Source organism: Rhinoderma darwinii, chromosome 8 (assembly GCF_050947455.1).
Source record: "Rhinoderma darwinii isolate aRhiDar2 chromosome 8, aRhiDar2.hap1, whole genome shotgun sequence".
Taxonomy (NCBI): domain Eukaryota; kingdom Metazoa; phylum Chordata; class Amphibia; order Anura; family Rhinodermatidae; genus Rhinoderma; species Rhinoderma darwinii.
The window spans coordinates 107,584,950-107,606,491 of NC_134694.1; the positions used below are offsets into that span (position 1 = coordinate 107,584,950).

At 40.5% G+C, this 21,542-nt stretch overlaps 1 protein-coding gene and 1 long non-coding RNA gene across 2 annotated transcripts in view; one reads left to right on the top strand and one right to left on the bottom strand.

Annotated features, from left to right (window-relative positions):
- The window catches only part of LOC142659784 (uncharacterized), a 63,388-nt gene that overhangs the window by 14,926 nt on the left and 26,920 nt on the right, over positions 1-21,542 (bottom strand). The window lies entirely within an intron of this gene.
- Positions 12,568-21,542, top strand: part of SLC8A2 (solute carrier family 8 member A2) — a 58,504-nt gene continuing 49,529 nt past the window's right edge. The window contains exon 1 of the mRNA XM_075836241.1: positions 12,568-14,382. Coding sequence (XP_075692356.1) covers positions 12,635-14,382 — 1,748 coding nt within the window. The 5' untranslated portion in view covers positions 12,568-12,634. The remainder of the gene's footprint in view (positions 14,383-21,542) is intronic.

Consider the following 21,542-nt stretch of genomic DNA (forward strand, 5'->3'; position numbering starts at 1 on the left):
ACATTGCCTGGGACTTTTCATCTCCTTATACGATTCAGTGTCACCAAGACAACTGTTCCTCCAAAAATAAACATCTCCAACGCAGGCAGCTTGCAGATTCCATAAAGCGGCTCACAAGAAAGAGGGAATTCTCTCAGCATCGTGAGCTAAAGGGAAAAGTAGAATACAGAAGAGGAAGCCATATTATTATATTAAATTATATCTATATTATACCCAACTACAAATCCATAAAGGCCTCATGAGAAAGTCCCTGTCTCAAAAATATAGTCTAATGCAACCCACAAAAAATATATTCTAATGCAACCCACAAAAAATATAGTCTAATGTAACCCACAAAAAATATATTCTAATGCAACCCGCAAAAAATATATTCTAATGCAACCCACAAAAAATATAGTCTAATGCAACCCGCAAAAAATATATTCTAATGCAACCCACAAAAAATATATTCTAATGCAACCCACAAAAAATATATTCTAATGCAACCCACAAAAAATATAGTCTAATGTAACCCGCAAAAAATATATTCTAATGCAACCCACAAAAAATATAGTCTAATGCAACCCGCAAAAAATATATTCTAATGCAACCCACAAAAAATATATTCTAATGCAACCCACAAAAAATATATTCTAATGCAACCCACAAAAAATATAGTCTAATGTAACCCGCAAAAAATATATTCTAATGTAACCCGCAAAAAATATATTCTAATGCAACCCACAAAAAATATATTCTAATGCAACCCGCAAAAAATATATTCTAATGCAACCCACAAAAAATATATTCTAATGCAACCCGCAAAAAATATATTCTAATGCAACCCACAAAAAATATATTCTAATGCAACCCACAAAAAATATATTCTAATGCAACCCACAAAAAATATATTCTAATGCAACCCACAAAAAATATATTCTAATGCAACCCACAAAAAATATAGTCTAATGTAACCCGCAAAAAATATATTCTAATGTAACCCGCAAAAAATATATTCTAATGCAACCCGCAAAAAATATATTCTAATGCAACCCACAAAAAATATATTCTAATGCAACCCGCAAAAAATATATTCTAATGCAACCCACAAAAAATATATTCTAATGCAACCCACAAAAAATATATTCTAATGCAACCCACAAAAAATATATTCTAATGCAACCCACAAAAAATATATTCTAATGCAACCCACAAAAAATATATTCTAATGCAACCCACAAAAAATACATTCTAATGCAACCCACAAAAAATATAGTCTAATGCAACCCACAAAAAATATAGTCTAATGCAACCCGCAAAAAATATAGTCTAATGCAACCTGAAAAAAATATAGTCTAATGCAACCCGCAAAAAATATAGTCTAATGCAACCCACAAAAAATATATTCTAATGCAACCCACAAAAAATATAGTCTAATGCAACCCACAAAAAATATAGTCTAATGCAACCCACAAAAAATATATTCTAATGCAACCCACAAAAAATATATTCTAATGCAACCCACAAAAAATATAGTCTAATGCAACCCACAAAAAATATAGTCTAATGCAACCCACCAAAAATATAGTCTAATGCAACCCGCAAAAAATATAGTCTAATGCAACCTGAAAAAAATATAGTCTAATGCAACCTGAAAAACATATAGTCTAATGCAACCCACAAAAAATATAGTCTAATGCAACCTGAAAAAAATATAGTCTAATGCAACCTGAAAAAAATATAGTCTAATGCAACCCACAAAAAATATAGTCTAATGCAACCCACAAAAAATATAGTCTAATGCAACCCGCAAAAAATATAGTCTAATGCAACCTGAAAAAAATATAGTCTAATGCAACCCGCAAAAAATATAGTCTAATGCAACCCAAAAAAATATATATTCTAATGCAACCCGAAAAACATATATTCTAATGCAACCCGAAAAACATATAGTCTAATGCAACCCCAAAAAAATATAGTCTAATGCAACCCGAAAAAAATATAGTCTAATGCAACCCGAAAAAAATATAGTCTAAAGCAACCCAAAAAAATATATAGTCTAATGCAACCCAAGAAAATATATAGTCTAATGCAACCCCAAAAAATATATAGTCTAATGCAACCCGAGCCCAAAATTCTAAAACCACAGTATAGATATAAGTGGAACGTCAATAACAATGGCGGAACTAAGACCGCAAGAATTACACAATGGGGGAGAATTATTAATATCGTCTTAAAGTTAGACAGGATAGAACTAGACCAGACAATCAGCTGTATGATAAATTTGGCGCATCTTGCTAGACATGTTAAACACTATTCTCTTCCTTCGCCACCTCATGGATGGTGTACTTTACATCAATATTTTGCGCCAAGAAAATGACGCATACTATTAATAAATCTGGTGCATTTTACGACTCTTCTTAGCCACGTCCCTTTTTCTAGATACTTTTCAAAACTGCATAAAGGGTCTAAAACACCTAAATTTGCCGCCTGGCATGTACGCAGTTTCTTGGCGCATTTTATATTCTAAATCTCACCGGGTACCTTTGTTTTAGTTTTCAAATCTGTGATCTTATTGGTTTGCATTGCAAAGCAAAATTAAAATTTTGAAAATTTCCGTTATTATCATAACATTGTTAGAACATTCTAGTTTTACTTAAATTTTAATAAATCACAGTTTGCCATTTGGAAACTATCAACAAGTTCTTTTTGACAGATCGGTTAGACTCTGTTCACACTTGCATCTTGGCTTCTGTTTAGAATCTCCATTGCCCGGTGGACCACATTGATTCACAATGGTGTCCGTCGGATTCTGCCAAAGTGCCGCTCATTTTAATGGGAAAAACAGTACTGCAAATGTGCCGGAATCCGCAATGGAGGCTCCAAAATCACATGTGAACAGAGTCTTTATACTATTTTGTGTCTCTATATTATTTTATGTCTCTATATATTACTTTGACCACATAATGGCACGGGTATGGGGATGTTTTGAGACCCTTCTCTGGGCATGCGGACTCTCAGCTACTTTGTCTTTACAATGACTTTGCTTTGTTGACATCTTTGCAGCAGCGCTCACGTTCAGCTCCTGACACAAAGCCGACAAGTGTCAGCTTCTTGTCATGACTGATGTAAATCGCTGTGAGAGAGGCTGTATGGCATAATAAGTTTGTAATAGGCTGGCATGGCTGTCAGGGGCTTAAGACTCTGTTCATACTATGCTTGGTGTGTACGTTGAGCATACTGATTAGTAATACATTCCCTATGGGACACCTACATGGTACCAACACATTCCTAATAGCTGTAAAAAGATTGTAATCCTCGTAAAGCATATCCATGGAGGAGACATATGTGCATACAATGAAACCTCTCCAAAGGACCACCTCTTTGAGAAGACCACCCCTGACCTGAACCATAATTTTCTGTGACGGATCACTTTTCACATATCCTTTGGCCATGTAGACAAATTAATGTAAAGGGGTTGTCAGGTTTAGAGAACATATTTAAAATACCTTACTAGAGAATTCTAAGTTTGTAAAGGAAAGTCCCGTCATCTATCTGGAGTGGAAAGTGGCTACATAGATTGTCTCTCACTCTGGAGGAGCCGGCACGTCTCTGAATTAAATGGACAGCCCATTGATTTCAATGGGCACTGTGTAATGCTTCATTTGCCCTGTGGTGGCACTGTAGAGAAATTGAATACTTTCCGCTGAATTGTTTCACAGTTTACACCTGATTAGTGGCGGTTCCTACAGCAGGAAACATTTGATCATCTTATCGTCTGGGAAAAAGGGATTGTCCAAAGTGGACAACCCCTTTAAGAGCAATTATTTTGTTTCAAATGACATAAAGTCCAACATTCATGCTTAGATACAATATGCATTCCTCCATATTTTTTTTACAACTATTACCCGTCTCTGTAGACTTGCCATCAGTCCTTTTTAATTCACATCAAACTTTGAGCTAAGTGCATCAGATCTTTGATATCTGACAGTCTACCATTTATAAGCCCAATCTTTACATTTTGCCCTCGCGGATACCTCTCCTAGTTTCGTTTCTACGCACCCAACTCAATTTTTCTCACGTCTCTCCAGGGCTTTCCCTCCCAAGCTTAGCCGATGATTCCTCCTACTCTATCTTCATTTTCCTCGGCAATAAGATCTATGGAGTCTCTGGACGATTGCTTTGATGTATCCGACCATGTCTTTTATGTTCTGCGGCTGCCTCCCGTTTCTTTGCATCGCACACATTGAGTTCCTTAAAGTCTTGTCTCCAAAGACTTTTAATGTAAAATACTGCTCCAATTTTCCTCTGTTCTGAGATTCTCACGTTAAATATAGTCTTTTGTCTTAGGGAAATGTACAGAGTAATGTATCCGTTGTCAGCCTCGGATCGTTTGTATATTACAGAGATATTTCTAGGTCACTACCTACAGACTCTTGCAAGATGTTCGGCTGTAATGAGCGAGGAACATGTGTATCACACTGGAAACATAAGGCAGAGCCTTTTCCCAGTCGTCCGTAGGACAAGAATTGCATAACTAACAATATATATATTCTAGAAGACTGAAGAATTGGGGGCAAGCAAAGTAGGTGGGCCGCAGTTACGCTGTTTCCGTAACTCCCATAGAACTGAATAGTAGTTACGGAAACAGTGTAGCTCGCATGCTACATTGGTTCCATAACTGCCAATCACTACTGTGGGAGTTACGGAAACAGCGTAGCTCAGCAGGTTACGCTGTTTCCGTAACTCCCGACCATGTAATCAGGAAGTGGCCGGGAGTCAGCGTGAGCAAAAAAAGCTACAAGGGGTTTTAGGGGGCCCCGTTCTAGAGATAGGTGCAGGTCTCAGTGGTGGGACCCGCATCTATATGACATATCCTGTGGATATGTCATAAATGTCCCTCATGGGAAAACCCCTTTAATATGTACCCCCTGGGCCAATTCAAGCTTTCTACTGACTGTCCATATGCAACTACAAAAAACAAACATTGTCCACAAAGACACAGCGCTGTCTCTGAAGATTTTAGATAGCATATTATTAATATTAATTATGAATGATGCTCTGCATTTGTGAAGATCAATACAAATAGATCATCAGAACTGAAGCATATGAAGTATTGGCCAAAGAAAAACTATAACAATAAATGCTTACTATTAAAGGGGTTGTTTCTCTCACTAAGACAACCCCATTCCATGTGCCCTATTAGGGCATTTAGATGTCATAGAGGGGGGTTCACTACTCAGGACCCCCACTATAAGCCAGAGTAGTGGATCACTCTTTGGCAGATTCAGCCCATCCATGTATTATATTGAACGGCTGCCATGTAATACCACATTCCCTCAGTAGTGGCCGCAACTTCCCCAGATGGATGGGGGTTTCAGAAACTAGACCCACTGCGATCATCTGATCATCAAACCGACTTCATTTCAAAAACAGGTTGTCATGATGAGACAACCCTTTTGAGGTAACCTGTGACTAGGAAAAGCTGCGTTTAGAATGGACAGTAAGACAATGCCTTAATAATGCTAAACTAATGGGTGCAATTGCAACCAATATACGGGCCCCAAAGTGCTAATCAGGGACAGAAGAAGTGTCCCCCCTTACCTCAACTCCTAAGACACAGGAGTCAGAGCTGCAAGGAAGTTTGTCACTTGACTGTTCTCAGCCATTCAGAGGAAATTCATGGAAAATGTGTCAAGCTATTTTCCAGCCCTCGAATTGGCATCTGATAATTGGGTGATGTCACAAATTTAAAGGGGATATCCAGCCAAAATGATCTTCTAATATGTCATATATACATGTAAGAAGATTACGTTGGCGAAGTCTTACATTACTGCCATTGATTTGGATGGGTCTTTGCTAAGAATGTTATGTCAGATTTCCAGTACAAGAAATCCCTGGGCAGTGCCAAAGGGTTCAATTGCTGTATAGACGCCTTTCATTATGGAAATCAGTGGTTGTACGAGATCTAAGGATTAACCGATGTGATCTTCCCACATGTATCTATGACATATCAGAAGGTTATTTTGACTGGATTTTCCCTTTAAGGTGTATGTCCACGCTATATTACAGTTTACACATAAATCTAATTTAGACAAAAGGTTGAGTCACTTTGTAAATACATTATATAAGCCTGTATTTATCCAGAGTTACAGCCTGTATTATAGCTCAGAGCTGCATTCACATTTGCAGGCCTCAGAGCTGAAATCATCCAGCATTCCTTGCTGAGTCATTGTCTGCATGAAACTTTCTGTGGTGACTTGCATTTTGGGGAGTTTCAGCTTTACACTTGTCACCGTACAGTCATATAATGTTAAAAAAACGGAACTGTCCCAGTGGACTCTAGAAGCTAAGATAAGCCTCTAGGGGCGTGTCTGACATCAAGGTTGTTGACTGTTTCCAGTCACAACCAGGAAAATTGTGAATGCAGCTCTGGACTATAAAGCAGGTTATAACTTATGATCAGTACAAGATAAGTAATTCAATGAATATACAAAGTTGCTCAACTTTTTGTGTCGACTAAATCTACAGTCTAAACTGTAAACATTTTCTCAAAGGTAGACATACCCTTTAAAGACGCCTGAAGTGCTGATAGGGTTCCTTTACGCATGTGCCACGACTGTGACAATAAATGAGAGCTGGAGACTTTGTTATCTACATTTTTATTTTAATAATTTAAAGGACTCAATAATGTTCTGATATATTTGTCAGAGCACCTTGTATGATCTCACTATAGGTTTTATTATTTGCGGAGTCTCAGGTATGCTGTCCTTAAATATACCTTACATGGTTTTAAATATCCCTATGTCTCCTGAGTGGTTTAACCGTCCTTAAAGTGTAGCTCCATTTTTTTCATCTATGTTCGCTAAGTGGATAGTGAGTCTCTTAAGTAACAATTCTCTAGTATACTTTAATTACCAATAACGCTCCCTTTGGCTTCTGGAGCATTTTAGAAGTAGTCACTTTACCACTTCTCAAATGTATAATCTTTACTGCTCCCCCTCCCCCTTTCCATGTAGAAGATCTAGGAGTTGTACTTTTACTATATGAGGTCCTGTCTGAATATTTAGAGCTGCAGGCTGCCAAGGCATGCTGGGAGTTGTAGTTTTACTACAACTTGATAGCCATGGGTTGCATTCCACTGTATTAGTTGGTGAAATAGGTTTAGCTGCAGTCCTATGTAAAATCCCAGATACTATATGATTCCTTCATGAGTCATGGCATCTTATTATTCTGACCACTATGACCAGAGAGTTAACTTGTTCACATTTATTTAACAGATGGAAGGATTGTCAACGAATCCTATTCATTTCACTGGGATTTAAGCAGATGGCAGAATGCACATTTTTGTATTTGGTGTCACTCTGCACCTGTTCCATCAGGTTCCAAATTTTAGCAGAACAAAAAGAAATGCCCCCTTTTTTTTTCTTTGCGTTATTCAGTCTGGTAACAAAAAAATATTTTACTATTGAATCCATTTTTTATTTTATTTAAGAGGTTGCCCAGAATTAAGAACAAAAATGTCTGTGTTCTTTTTCAGAAACAGCGCCACTCTTATCTATTGATTGTGTCTGGTATTGCAGCTAAACATTATTCAAATAAATGGGACTAAGCTGCAATACCATAGATAGGCCATAGACAAGTGTGGTGCTGTTTCTGGGGGAAAAAAAAAAGCAGACCTAATCCTGGACAACCTCTTTAAGGTTAGTGGATGGCGGGGCAACGGATACTTAAAATGTATCCGTTTTTATTCTGTGTCCTATTGTTTTGAAAGGGGTTGGCTGCTTTGTACAATCCCTTTTTATTAGAAGTATCCCTAGCTGATACACTGATCACATAAACCCCCTCTTTTAGCGATCAGCTGTAACACGGCGGCAAGTGTTTAATTCTCCTGCAGCGCCACCACAGGGGAAATCAAGCATTACACGGTGTCTATTAAGATCAAGGAACCATCTGTGTAATGCATAGACATATTGGGTCTTCCAGAGTAAGACCCTGTGAGGCTATTTGCAGTGTCTCTCGGCTCCAGCTAACTGATGGTCATGAATAGGAACCCCCATCCTCTAATAGTTTGTATTGACTTTTTTAATGATGTCTGTGATGGTCGGGATGTTACATGTTTTCCATCTGAACGCTACAGCTGATGTGGCAAATATTAAAATATGACATATTACAATTTGGAATTGTTTGGGAATAACATCAATCTCAAGCCGTAGTAACCCAAGTTCCGGCATGAGGTTGATATTTTGAGTTGTAATATCATTCAGTAGTGCTCTAATTAATTGCCAGAATGTTAATAATAAAGGACATTCCCAAAATATGTGAAGTATGGATCCTAAAGGGTTACAACTTCTCCAACATTAGAGGGATGCATCACTATATATTCTGGCAAGTCTATATGGAGTGAGATGCCATCTATAGAATATTTTATAATATAATTCTTGATGATTAGTACAGGAAGATGAATTATGAGAGATAGAGAATGCTCTTAACCACTGGTCTCTTAAGAATTGTCTGTTCAGATCTCTGCCATTTAGATGTATGTGTTTGATTTTCAAAAGTAAGTGATTGGGAACCAATCTGGTAAAAACATGTCAATGCCTTTAATTGCCTATTTAAGTATATAGAAGCTGGTAGGAAAACAAATGGATATAGATACAGATTAGTCAGTGTCTTTAATGTAACTTCTTAATTAGTTTTTATTAAAAATTTGTTTTACTTTTTTAGATACAGCTGCTCTATATTCTCTATGTAGAACAGCTGTATCCAGCGCTAATTCCTATTCCGTCAGGTCCGTGGACCTGACGGGTTCAGTGAGAGCTGGTCCTGCCTGTGTCTGACGCGCAGGATCCACCTGTAAACTATCACATCGAAGTTCAAACTTAGATCTGATAGACTTCAGGTGTATCCTGTGTGTCAGAGAAACGCAGGACCTGCTGACACTGAACCCGTCAGATCCGCGGGACTGACGGATTCAGTGAATCGCGAATGATACTGCTGTTCTGTATAGAGCAGCTGTATCTAAAAAAGTAGAACAAATTTTTAATAAAAACTAATTAAGAAGTTACACTTAAGACACTGACTGATCTGTTTATTATAAAAAAAAGTGTACATAGCCTTTAAGGGACATTTTTGGAATCTATTGCCTCAGGTATAACTCATTACAGTCTTACAGCGCCAACCCAACTCATGAATGGGGTGCACAATTTGACTTGCAGCTTCAGCCCAGTACTTCTATATGTAGTGACCATCTCCGACTGTGAAAAATAGCAAGATTATTACTGAGCTTTTCAAAATCATAAATCCTTAATTTTTTCTACCAATACACTTATTGATTTTTTTTAATCATCTTTGACACAGTTACTGTATATTCTTATACCACTGCAGACGCTATGACTCGCGCACTGTGAATGAAGTTTTATCCTCATCATTGGAAAGTGAGACACAGCTGTCTCTCTTCCCCATTCCCATTTATATACTTACTGATGACTGAAAAAAAGGCAGAATAGTACATAAAGCATAAAATAAGTGAATAAACCCCTGCATAACCAACTTCCGAAATCCGGCTAAGACCTTATGCACAGATGGTAGTAGAGATTCATAATGCGACACCCATACAATTCTATGGGCCCATACAGTGCCTTCATGTAAAGTCTGAAGATTTTTTTTTCTCATAGATCCAATGGGAATCCACCTGAGAAAAAAATTGTGACAGGCACCATCATGTGGATGAGCGGTGGGCATCAGTTGTACCCTACCATCTATAGACCAAGTTGAATTCGGAAGTCCATTGCTGTTTGGATATCTGATGGGGAGCCTAGACTTGCCCAATATCACCTCAGTGGTAGATAAAGCCCTCACGTCTTGATGTCATGAATGGAGGCCCCAAATAAAAATAATATAGAGCCCACTTTTCCCTCTGTATCAACCTAACTCGTGTCAGGATAGGTGGACCTCTCACATTTATTGAGTATGGTAATGCTTTTAGGGAAGGAGTGTCCTTTGTTTCTTATCTAGAATGGGGATGAAGCCTTCCTGAACATGTTTTTTCTTCTTGAACTAAATTGCCTTACCACCCAAATTGCATAACTGTGGCCCATGACTAAAGGTAGTGGTGGTGGTGGTGGTCAAAACTCTTCTCTCCTCTAGTGCCAGTCATCTGAAAGTCACTACTGAATATGGTGGTTGCCAATATGAATATGAGGTTCATTCAGCTGTGACAATGACCCTATTTCACATCTGACCACAAGCCCCTGAGCACTTTAATGTCGTAGATGTTGATGGGTCGTACTTCTCTTGAAGGTAAAAATTTAGAACACCCCCCCCCCTCCAACGTCATCGGAGGCATCAAAGAAAATCTGAAGTTAAAGAACTGGCAAGGAAATAATTACAACTGTGAATTCATATCTCTATTTTAGGAAAATTGTAGAACTTCATGTGAAATTTAAGATGTGAGACCAGCCCACCTGTTGAAAAAGGACCTAATGTTCCTTCTTTGAGCTCCAGGCCTGCAAGGGCCGATATAAAGTATTAATCTTATTCTATCCTACCTTCTGCCAGTCTAGGATCTCCTGCTGTTTAGATGTGTGTGCAAATCGGATCCATGTGCACTTCTAGACCAGGAGACTCCCAGGGGCTCCTCTTGTATAACGGCATGAAACCTATAGCACCTGCCGTAGGATTCCTGTACGTCTCTGCTACACAGGGAGAGCAGCGCGTTTCAGAGCATTCCCAGAGGTGGGAGATGTATAAATAGTGCAGACGTTAAGTCTGTCCCTGTTTGACATCTCTCCTGAGACAGCAGCAAACAAAGGCTTGGCACAGCGTGAGGTGGCACAGCGATTGGTCCAGCTTAGCAATTACATGCAAACTACACAAACAACATAACCCTTTTGTCAGACAACAATTATTTGTTATGTTTTTTTTCAGCTACAACAGCGACATTTATCAGAGGAAGCAATCACCAAGTCTTCTGCACCATGCACAATGAATGTTTCCGTGCGGGCAGGGTCTTCCATCTTCTGGTGCTCTGAACTTCTTCTTCTGCACTAACGTAGCTCAAATTTTTTTTGTTCTGATATGTCTTGAGACTGCCAGATTATCAGTTTCTGGATTATTTGTCTGATATTAAACAACTTTTTATAGATCTATAAAATAGCTCCTCCTGGAGTAGGCATGGAGCTAGACAATTAGGAAGGGTTGGTCAGAGCTGGACCAGATAGGTGGAGGAGGAACAATTGGCGAGCAAAGAAGTTGGGTTGGGTTTGATTTGCTATGGGTAAGGAGTGGAGCTAGTCTAGCAGCAGGTGAGCAGATGAGGAAGAGATGGGCAGACAGTTGGTGAGGAAAGAGGCATCGGTGGATTCCCAGTTCATATGTAGGTAGATCAGTGCCGCCTTCAGGGCACTACAGTTGGTCCTGTGAGGGGCCAGGAAAATATGTCTAAAATAAATTAACACTCTCCTGTCGACACCAACTAGTCACTGTTCTGTGTAATCAATTCTCCTATGTTGCAGAGGGACCTCTGTGCCCTCTTTGATACCAAGGCCTGCGGGTGCCCTTATCAATAAACCTCTGATTATCCCAATTATGTTCCTCTTCACATGTTAAAAAAATCCCTCCCCAATTGTGGAAGATGGGAGAAGATTGAGTTCAAGGGGCCCTGACCATTTGACTATATGAGGCCCACATATTCCAATGGCAGCCCTGAAGTAGACTATTGGATTATGGGTAGGAGGGAGTTTTTAGTAGCATTTGAATCGGACGGAGAGAAGAGAGGCAGCAACATTTGACAAGGAGTGGATGTTAAGCTTGGCCGGCAGTCGGTCAGCACAGGACGCAAAGTCCGACTACCAACTGGTGGGGAGACGTTGCTGGAGGTTGCACTAGCAGTTGGTAACATGAAAACATGCCAGCTAGACTGCCACTCCTTAAGAGAGTTGGCATGTCTAGTCATTTCCTACCACTCAGTTTCTTCACATGCCTTTAAGATCCATCAGCAGAAGGAATAGCGTCCAGTCTACTGGCTATTGTAAAGGAGCCTATGTCTGCTGATAGATCTGCTGATGGAAATGAGAAATTCATTAAGTCTCTGAAACTTGTAATTTTGCTAAGGGTGCCGATATTAACAATGTGTATATAAGTGAACTCCAATTTATGTAATTCCCCAATATGTTTTGAGGACATGGATTTGAAAAGTTCTGGGACACCATGGACACTAGCAAAATACCCTAGGCCCATACCCCTAGTATCTGAGACTAACATTGCCACTGTTTGCCAAAATTCACCCTTTTCCAAAATTCACAGTGCGGTTTTTATAAAGATGATACTTGCAAGGTATGACTGGAAAATGGGTCCCATATTGTTACGTATTTCATCAAGTGTTTAAAGAAACAACTGAAATGAACATTCAAAGGGCAATTTTGAACAATTTTACTGTGGTCAATGAGATGAGTTTATGGGGTGATCTCCACAGTTTTGTCTTGATGGTTTGGTAACCACTGAGTACATATTATATACCGAAATGTAATTTATGAATTTATTAGTTAAGCAATCAATTAATATATATTTATTTATTCTCATAGGCATCTTCGTACAGAGCTACCCTAAATCCAACACCATCTTGCATACGGCCACCACGAGAAACAGATCAATTATGGCATACTTCCTAAGATTAGGAATCCTTCTGGTGGTATCTCTACTTGCATCAGCCTCCTCCGAAATATCAGAAGATGGAAACTGTAGTGCATCAGAAATTAAACTATGTCAACCAGGCATCATGCTCCCAGTTTGGAGCCCCCACAATCCATCAACAGGAGACAAAGCTGCTCGGGCTGTGGTTTACTTTGTAGCAATGCTTTACCTATTCCTTGGAGTGTCTATCATTGCTGACCGCTTCATGGCCTCAATTGAGGTCATCACATCACAAGAGAAGGAGATCACACTGACAAAACCAAATGGAGAAACCAGCGTTGCAACTGTACGCATATGGAATGAGACAGTTTCCAATCTCACGCTGATGGCTCTAGGTTCTTCTGCTCCAGAGATCCTCCTTTCTGTTATTGAGGTGTGTGGTCACAACTTTCAGGCAGGTGAACTAGGGCCAGGAACCATTGTGGGTTCTGCTGCATTTAATATGTTTGTGATTATTGCCATTTGTGTCTATGTCATTCCCAATGGCGAGTCACGGAAGATCAAACACCCAAGAGTTTTTTTTGTCACAGCTACCTGGAGTATTTTTGCTTACATATGGTTGTACCTCATCCTTGCCGTTATCTCTCCAGGTCGTGTCCAAGTCTGGGAGGCGTTGGTCACTCTCTTATTCTTTCCAGCCTGTGTGGTCTTTGCATGGATAGCAGACAAGCGTCTTCTCTTTTACAAATATGTCTACAAGAGGTACCGAGCAGATAAGCGTAGAGGTATCATCATTGAGACGGAGGGTGAGTTCCCTAAAAGCATAGAAATGGATGGCAAGTTGGGAGCATCAGCAGTAATGCCGGGAGAAACTAAAGAACCCAATGTGCAAGACATTGCAGCAGCAGCTGCTGAAGCCAAGGAGCTTGATGAAAGTCGTAAAGAGGTCATCCGCATCTTAAAAGAATTGAAGCAGAAGTACCCAGAACGTGAGCTGGATCAACTGGTAGAAATGGCAAATTATTATGCGTTGTTGCACCAACAGAAGAGCAGGGCCTTCTATCGTATCCAGGCCACTCGCATGATGATTGGCGCAGGCAATGTGTTGAAGAAACATGCAGCTGACCACAGCAAAAAGCCAGCCAATCTACAGGAGGTGACTTCTGAGTCCGGAGAGGAGAATACAAGCAAGATCTTTTTCCAACCCTTCAACTACCAGTGTCTGGAAAATTGTGGCTTTGTGACACTCAATGCTGTTTGCCAAGGAGGAGATGGTGGGAGCACATTCTACGTGGACTATAAGACAGAGGATGGCTCTGCCAATGCAGGTTCTGACTATGAATATAGTGAAGGAACATTGATCTTCAAACCAGGAGAGACCCAAAAAGAGATTAAGATTGGTATCATTGATGATGACATCTTTGAGGAAGATGAACATTTCTTTGTACGACTTATGAACTTAAGAGTGGGTGATGCAGAAGGAATGTTTGAACCAGATGGGGAAGGGCGCCCTAAAGCCCGTCTGGTCTCTCCGCTCATCGCCACAGTGACCATTCTGGACGATGACCATGCTGGAATATTTACTTTTGAGGAGAAGCTGATTCATGTTAGTGAAAGTGTTGGGGTTCTGGAGGTAAAAGTAATTCGGAACTCTGGGGCAAGAGGAACTGTCGTCATACCATACCGAACTGTAGAAGGAACGGCACGGGGAGGAGGAATTGACTTTGAAGATGCCTATGGAGAACTGGAGTTCCAGAATGATGAAACAGTGTAAGTAGCCAAAATTATATCTATTGCTATGCCCACCTGGATGTGCACTATAGTTCTTGGATCTTTAATTCCATAAATTGTATTTGGGACTAGTTATAGTAAATGAGTTACATGGAGTTCATGTTTATTATGATGAAAAGCAATAATATAGTTATATACTACAACTCCCATTGCCAGGTCTACAACCAGGACAGTACAGGTTGTACTGCTGTCAGTAGTCTAAGTGTCCTTTTACACTGGCCAATATGAGCCCTAAAAATGAACGCCAATCAACGAGACAGCTCGTTGATTGGCGCTGGTTTGCTCCTTTTACAAGGAGCTATGATCAGTAATGTATTGAGACGAGTGATCGTTACTGCGATCGCTCCTCCCCATGCATTTCCCTCATGTCGGCAGCACATCCCCATCTTTACACAGGGAGATGTGCTGCCGACAACGATAATATTTTGTGCTGCATAAATTATACGATCAGCCAATGAACGAGCATTTGCTCATTCATAGGCTGATCTTTACCCTGTTTAAACAGGGCAATGATCGGGAACGAGCGTTCATAAGTTCATATGGCCTGTGTAAAGGGGCCTTAAAAAGGTGCCCAAGATCACCTGTCAGCTCTTGCTCGCTACCTAGTAGTCATTTCATGGGACCTGCACAACAGTCCTATCATTAATATGGCCCATTAATGGGCAAAAAATGGGTAAATGTAATTTTTGCAACTTTCCCTATTCTACAGAAACCGCCAAAATATGTGGTATGGGGCTATAAATCATTATGATGGAAAAGGATTATATTATCCTCCCAAGTGTCCACCAAAAGCAAACCATGGAAGGAAGGGAGCCCAAAGGGCATTAACCATTGTATGGGGGCCAGATACTTCTGATGACAGTCCTGACCACTGCTCTAATATATAAAATATCTATTTGTGAGATAATCTATGTACTCCAATTAATATAACTCTACATAAGTCAAGTGAAAATATAAGTATCTCATAGAAAAGGCATAGTAGGCCTTAAAATGCATTACTACTCAGGAAAATCTAAGCACAGCTCATTAATATCATGTACTTCATTATCTTTAATGTGGCTGAACGTTAATGTAACTTAAATATACTTAATGTGTGATTGATTATTAAGATAATTAAGATGTTATCATGAAAGTACAAACCATCAGTAGAAATAATTTAATTGGTCATCTGATAACTCATTCCTCTGCTTTATGGCCCATTCACAGATAGGGGTTATGGGTACGGTTTGAAGGAAAAAGACATTGTGTAAATGAGGGGAACGACCGAAAGGTAAATGACAAAATGATCGGATCCCATTCATTATCAATCTCTTTGGTGTCACATTGATCAGTTGGATCGTGTACATTGTTGTCCTCCAATTTATAAGGCTATCAAGCTTCAGATTTTAAAGCCCAACGCTAGCCTTACACATTGGATAAACGTCAGCTGAACCCTCTGATTTTGGTAGGATTGGCCGACTATCTAATGTGTATGGGGGCCGCCCCAACTTTCACCCGATAGCAAAAGATGTCGGGGGAAAGAATGATCGGCATATTCCAATCCAACATGCCCGATCCTTTGTTGCCACGGAAGATAAGCCACTGCCGTAAGGCGCCTTGCAGCAGCTTATCCCCCTCTCCCCATTGAAACACACACATGCAAGCTTGACTGACAGCTATCTAAGGCCCCATGCACACGGCCGTAGATTTTATCTGTAATTACGGACAGTAATTACGGACCCATTCACTTCTATGGCCGAAGGATACTTTCTCATATATTTACGGGAATGTGTCTGGGCCATAGAAACCTTCCGTAAAAATTAACACATGTCCTATTTTTTTATTTTACGGACCGTGCTCCTATACTTTATAATGGGAGCACTGTCCGCAAATGTGGATGACTGACCGCAGCCATACGCGGTTGGCCTTGGCTGTAATTACGGGCACGGTCGTGTGCATGGGGCCTAAAGTGTATGGCCAGCTTAACTCCACTCAAGATCTGGAAATTGACCTGGGACAAAAATATAATTTGCTTCTTTAATTGGCCCTATCTCTAAATACCCTGGCCAAGAAAGAGCTTGTTGATGCTCGCCTTGGCACCCAGCACCCGAGGCACATGCCCTGCAGGTTTTCAGTACGGTTAGATATCTGCATTATGGGACCCCAAGCAGAGTTTGGGAGGTTGGTGATAGACCCTACCCAGTTATTCACTGCTGAAATGGCAATTTAGTTAGAAACGATGGATGCCCCAAATATTCATAAGATGTGCGTTTCCTTTAAAATTTCTATGTAATGTAAAAATAATAGTGCAGAATTTATTTCGGGCTTTAGTCTACCCTTGAATGACCCACAGGGCACACTGTTATGACAGGTAGGCAGACAGTTGGAACAGTTCCTATACAACACGGGGCTCCCAGGGGAGGATTATGTGTTACTTTCAGGAAGAGTTAATTACTCTCTAATCCTGTTTGTAGATCAGTGAGAAAGTATCACAGTCAATATTTGGTCATTATAACAGGAATACTCGGCCAGTGAGGTGCAACATCAGCCGACTCTGAAGAAGGTGAAACCAAATCCCTTCTCCCACCGCAGATTGTCCGACTTGTAGAACACACTCATCAATCGCTGGGGGGTCATAACTTACAATTTAGGCTGGAACAGGTTAAAGCTTTAACAAAACCCCTGATATTCCAGTTCCTGGTTGGTAAATGTACAATTAGCAATTTAAGTTAATGTCGTTGACTGTCAGGGAATGCAGGGTCGTCTCAATGTCTAGTATAACTTCAGTGAACGAAGGCCGTGTTCTTATGTTTCTTCACATGTTGAATTATTAAGTTCACTTTCTCCTATGGATCTTCTATTTATGACAATTTTGCTTATTTTTCTATGCTATTAAAATACTTTTAGTTTTAAAAACTTTTAGTCCAAAGTTCTGTTCTGATTAACTTCTCAATATATTTTTATATATATACGGTAGCTCCATCTTTCTAATACAGAGCTCCAAATCCCCTGCAAAGCCATAGAGCTAATTGATACAATTCTGTCTGCCTGCAGCTGCCACTAAGGGGAGTTTTATTATATAGTTCAATGTATAAACAGTATGCAGTTAGCTCTTAAACTCCCCCTAGTGGTGACTAAAGATAGACAGAGTTTTATCATTTAATTCTATGTCTGTGCAAGGAATGTGGAGCTCTGTATAAGAAAAATGGAGCCCTGACTGCTATAAAGATATATTAAGAAATTAATCAGCACAGATATAGACCTATTCACATTAAAACAAACAAAATGGTATTCAAGGGTGGACATTCGCTTTAAGATTTTAATGTCTCTTACTAAAATGGTAACAGATCTGATTGTATAGCAATCAGGTCAAATAATTTAAGTACCATATTTATTTTCAAACTTATTGTGTAGGGTGGCATGCCATTTTTGCCATTTCAGCTCATGCTTAGGAACCTACCCATACTATATCTACTCACTGTGAGAGGTTCCCAGTAGGATAGTTGTCACATAATATATATTTATGGTCTTAGAGTTTACAGCGTTGCATGCAATATTCATGTACACATTCTAACTAAAAGGATGCATCATTTCTTGTGAGGATTGCCATGCAATAAATTTTAGTATAATATACACAGTCGAGTCACATTATTATGACCACCAGCACCACCACAATATCCAGAGTAACCGCCGTGTGCAGCACGGACAGCAGCTAGATGGGCTGGGAGTGACTCAATAAGGTGCTGAGTGACTCAATAAGGTGCTGGTCGGTGGTCTCCGGTATCTGGCACCATGCTGACTGCAGTGCATCGCACATCTGCTGGAGGGTGCGTGGGGAGGATCCATAGAGCGAACAAGTCGATCGAGGTCCTACAGATGCTCAATTGGGTTCAAGTCTGGCGAATTAGGGGGCCAGGGAAGTATTTGGAAGTCTTGGTTGTGCTCTACCAACCACTGTCGGACATTTATAGCCATGTGACGTCGCATTGTCTGCCTGGAAGATTCCATCTTCCCCAGGAAAGACAAACAGCATGTATGGGGGGAGGGGGGGGGGGCGTGATCTGCAACGATGGATTCATACCCAAATCGGTTCAGAGCCTTCCACATGGATGAGTGGCCCAGAGAATGCCTTGAAAATTCACCAGACCATGACTCTGCCACCACCAGCTTGTGTTCTCCAGCAATGGTTGCAGGGTGTTTGTTCTCTGATGTTTCTCGCCTGACACGTCAACGTCCATCCGTTCGATGAAGCAGAAAACATCACTCATCGGAGAAGACAACCCTATGCCAATCATCGGTGGTCCAATTCCGATACTTCCGTGAAAAGCCTTTTTTTCTGATGCACCTTTGGTAGCATAGGAGCAGTGACCAGCTGTCTGCTTCAGAGCCCCATACGCAGTAGGGTTCACTGAACTGTTGTTTTAGACACACGTCTGATAGCCCCTTGGTTGATTTTCACGGTGAGCTGCTCCACTGTAGCGTGTCATTCGGCTCTCGCGCACCTTCGTAGCCGATGTTCACCTCACATCAATGGCACGTGGCGCTCCGCAGTTTCCATGTCGGTTATTCCCAATGGTGCCATTTGTCCACTCACGATACACTTTCACCACAGCAGCACGTGAACAGTTCACAAATTGCGCTGTGTGATAAATACTGCCACCCTTGGCCCGGAAGCCAATAATCATCTCTTTTTGCAACTCTGATAAATCGCCCCTTTTACCCATGGCAACAACGAGTGATATATGTTCAGACAGCCTATTGCACATTTTATATACCCACCAAGCCAGCCCACCACACATCACTTCCTTCATGGGCTGAGGTCATAATAGTGTGATTCGACTGTGTATTATTTAGTCAAGCACTTTTATCCTGTTGTTCCTGGGGCTTACTCCTCAGAAATTGCAAGCGATTAGATGTAACATATATGTATATATTTATCCCCACCTGGCATAGGAATATTTATGTCTCATTCTGGATTATCAAAATTATCAGGACCATTGGGAGCTGAAAAAATAAGCTTCTATTGTAATTCTGTTACATGCAGTACTCCTTTTCACCACTGTTTGGCACACTTTTTTCATAGACGGTAAATCAATGGCGCCCCCCCTCCCCCCAGTTTTGATCACACTGTAATCTAATGTGGAATGAAGCTCCATTAGAAATGTTACAGTTTCACAAAAACAGATTTTTCCATTGTGATTGTTTATTAGGAGGCATTCATCCATTACCTTAATTACTTTGGTTGTCTACCCACTAGTGTTAGGAAACATCTGTCACTTTTGGGTTGTCATGACTACTAGCCAAGCTTCTGGGTGGCCCTGGTTGGAGATGCAGAGCCAATCTTATTTCTCTGTCTGCAACCTATCAGTGTCAAGGGTGGAGTATTTGAGTCTGTTCAGGTTTTTTTTTATTGTTGCTTGTGATTTTCTTGTGTATGCATGTGTCTCATCAAGTTCCTGGTTAGACCCTGAATCACCTTGACTACTTGGACTCTTTGAACTGGACTTCGGCTTTGTCTTTGGATTTACCCTCTGCTAACTGAGTTGGATATTCTGCTCACAGTTTGTTGCGACCTCTGCAACTCCTGGTAGTCTTCTGTTTTGCAATTTGGACTTTTAGTCTCTCCTGGTGTGAACTCTGCTTGTTGATCACTCCTCTGGCTGTCTGGATATCCGTTCTTGTATTGCCTGCAGTTGCACCTCCTGTCCAATACCTCATTCTGTAAAAGCAACCTTGTTTGTTTAATCTCTTCCCTTTTTCCCATTCCTTGGTTGAACTTAATGGACATGTGTCTTTTTTCAACTGTACTAACTATGTAACCTGGGTTCTATGGGGCCAAATCCAACCTGCCTTGCGGCGGGCTCTGGTGAAGACCATAGAGTAGCCTTAGACTCTGCTAACCAGAGTGGTGACGGACTTGATGTAGCTGATTTACTTGTACGCTTGGTCCAGACAGTCTCCAGCTGCCTTTGGGGAATTGCTTGTATAGAAATTCCATAAAAGTTCACTCTGTAGTGATTCCTTGACAACTAGCACTTCTATCGAAAGTGTCCGCCATCTATTGTCTTCAGGAAAGAGTTTTTGTCCTAGCATGAGGGTTTTTTTTGGAGGCAATTTTATTTCTACTCCAACTGTACATGGTTTTTCCATGAAGGTTCAAATGCAAGCAGAGCACAGCGCAGTTTTGCAATATTGCACTTTCTCAAGCTGCGAATATGGCTAAATCATATTCTAAATCATATTCTTCTTGCATTTGACTAGTAAATCTCTGCCTTCTGGGATTTTATTCATTCTATGTTTAAGTATAGTTGGAGTTCTGTTCCGAATTAAAGGGACTGTCCACTTTGCAAGATCTCTTTTTGTTCAAAGGGTTCATTGATAATAAACTGATCACAGCTCGTCCCACTCCTTAGACCCCTGGCAATCAACTGTAATCTCCAGAGGAACCTGGCAGCACGTGTCCAATTTCCCTGCAGCACCACCACAGGGGAAATAAAGTATTATAGTTCACAGACATGCTGGGTCCTCCAGAGTGAGAAACACAATTTGGTTACTGCTCTCTACCATGGATTATAGATGGGGATCATGAACTAGGGACCCCACTCTAATAACCAGATAATAGTATATTAGAAAATGGGTTTTCTAAATTTTGTAGCTAGGCCTTAATTTGAGTCAGAATCCATTATCTATCCTAGCTCATTATATAAATAGCCCGACCAAGCCAGAATGGTTTGTGGGCGCCACCTATGGCACCCAGTTCCAGTCAGCCCTCCTACCTACGCCTGTGGGTTTTCTAAATCAGATATGGCACTTTTGTTACTACATAATCCATTTCTATAAATATTGGTATCTTTATATGTATTTCCTAATATATAATGTATTTCTAGGTTCGAGCGTCCTAGATTTAGTGTCATTTTTTTTAGCATGGTCCTTGTGATAGATCCGTGTAATGGATGACTGTCTGAGCTAGCCTCTGCATTCTGGAAGATAGTGACAGCAGATCACTGCAGCATAACAGAGGCCTATCCACCCACCACTACTGCCGATTCAAGGCACAGCTTCTTTTTTTTTTTACCAGGTTTTAATCACTCGACAGGGAGTGTGGGCTGAGTGATTCTCTGTGACTGAGAGGAGCTTTCACAGTATTAATGATGGATGGG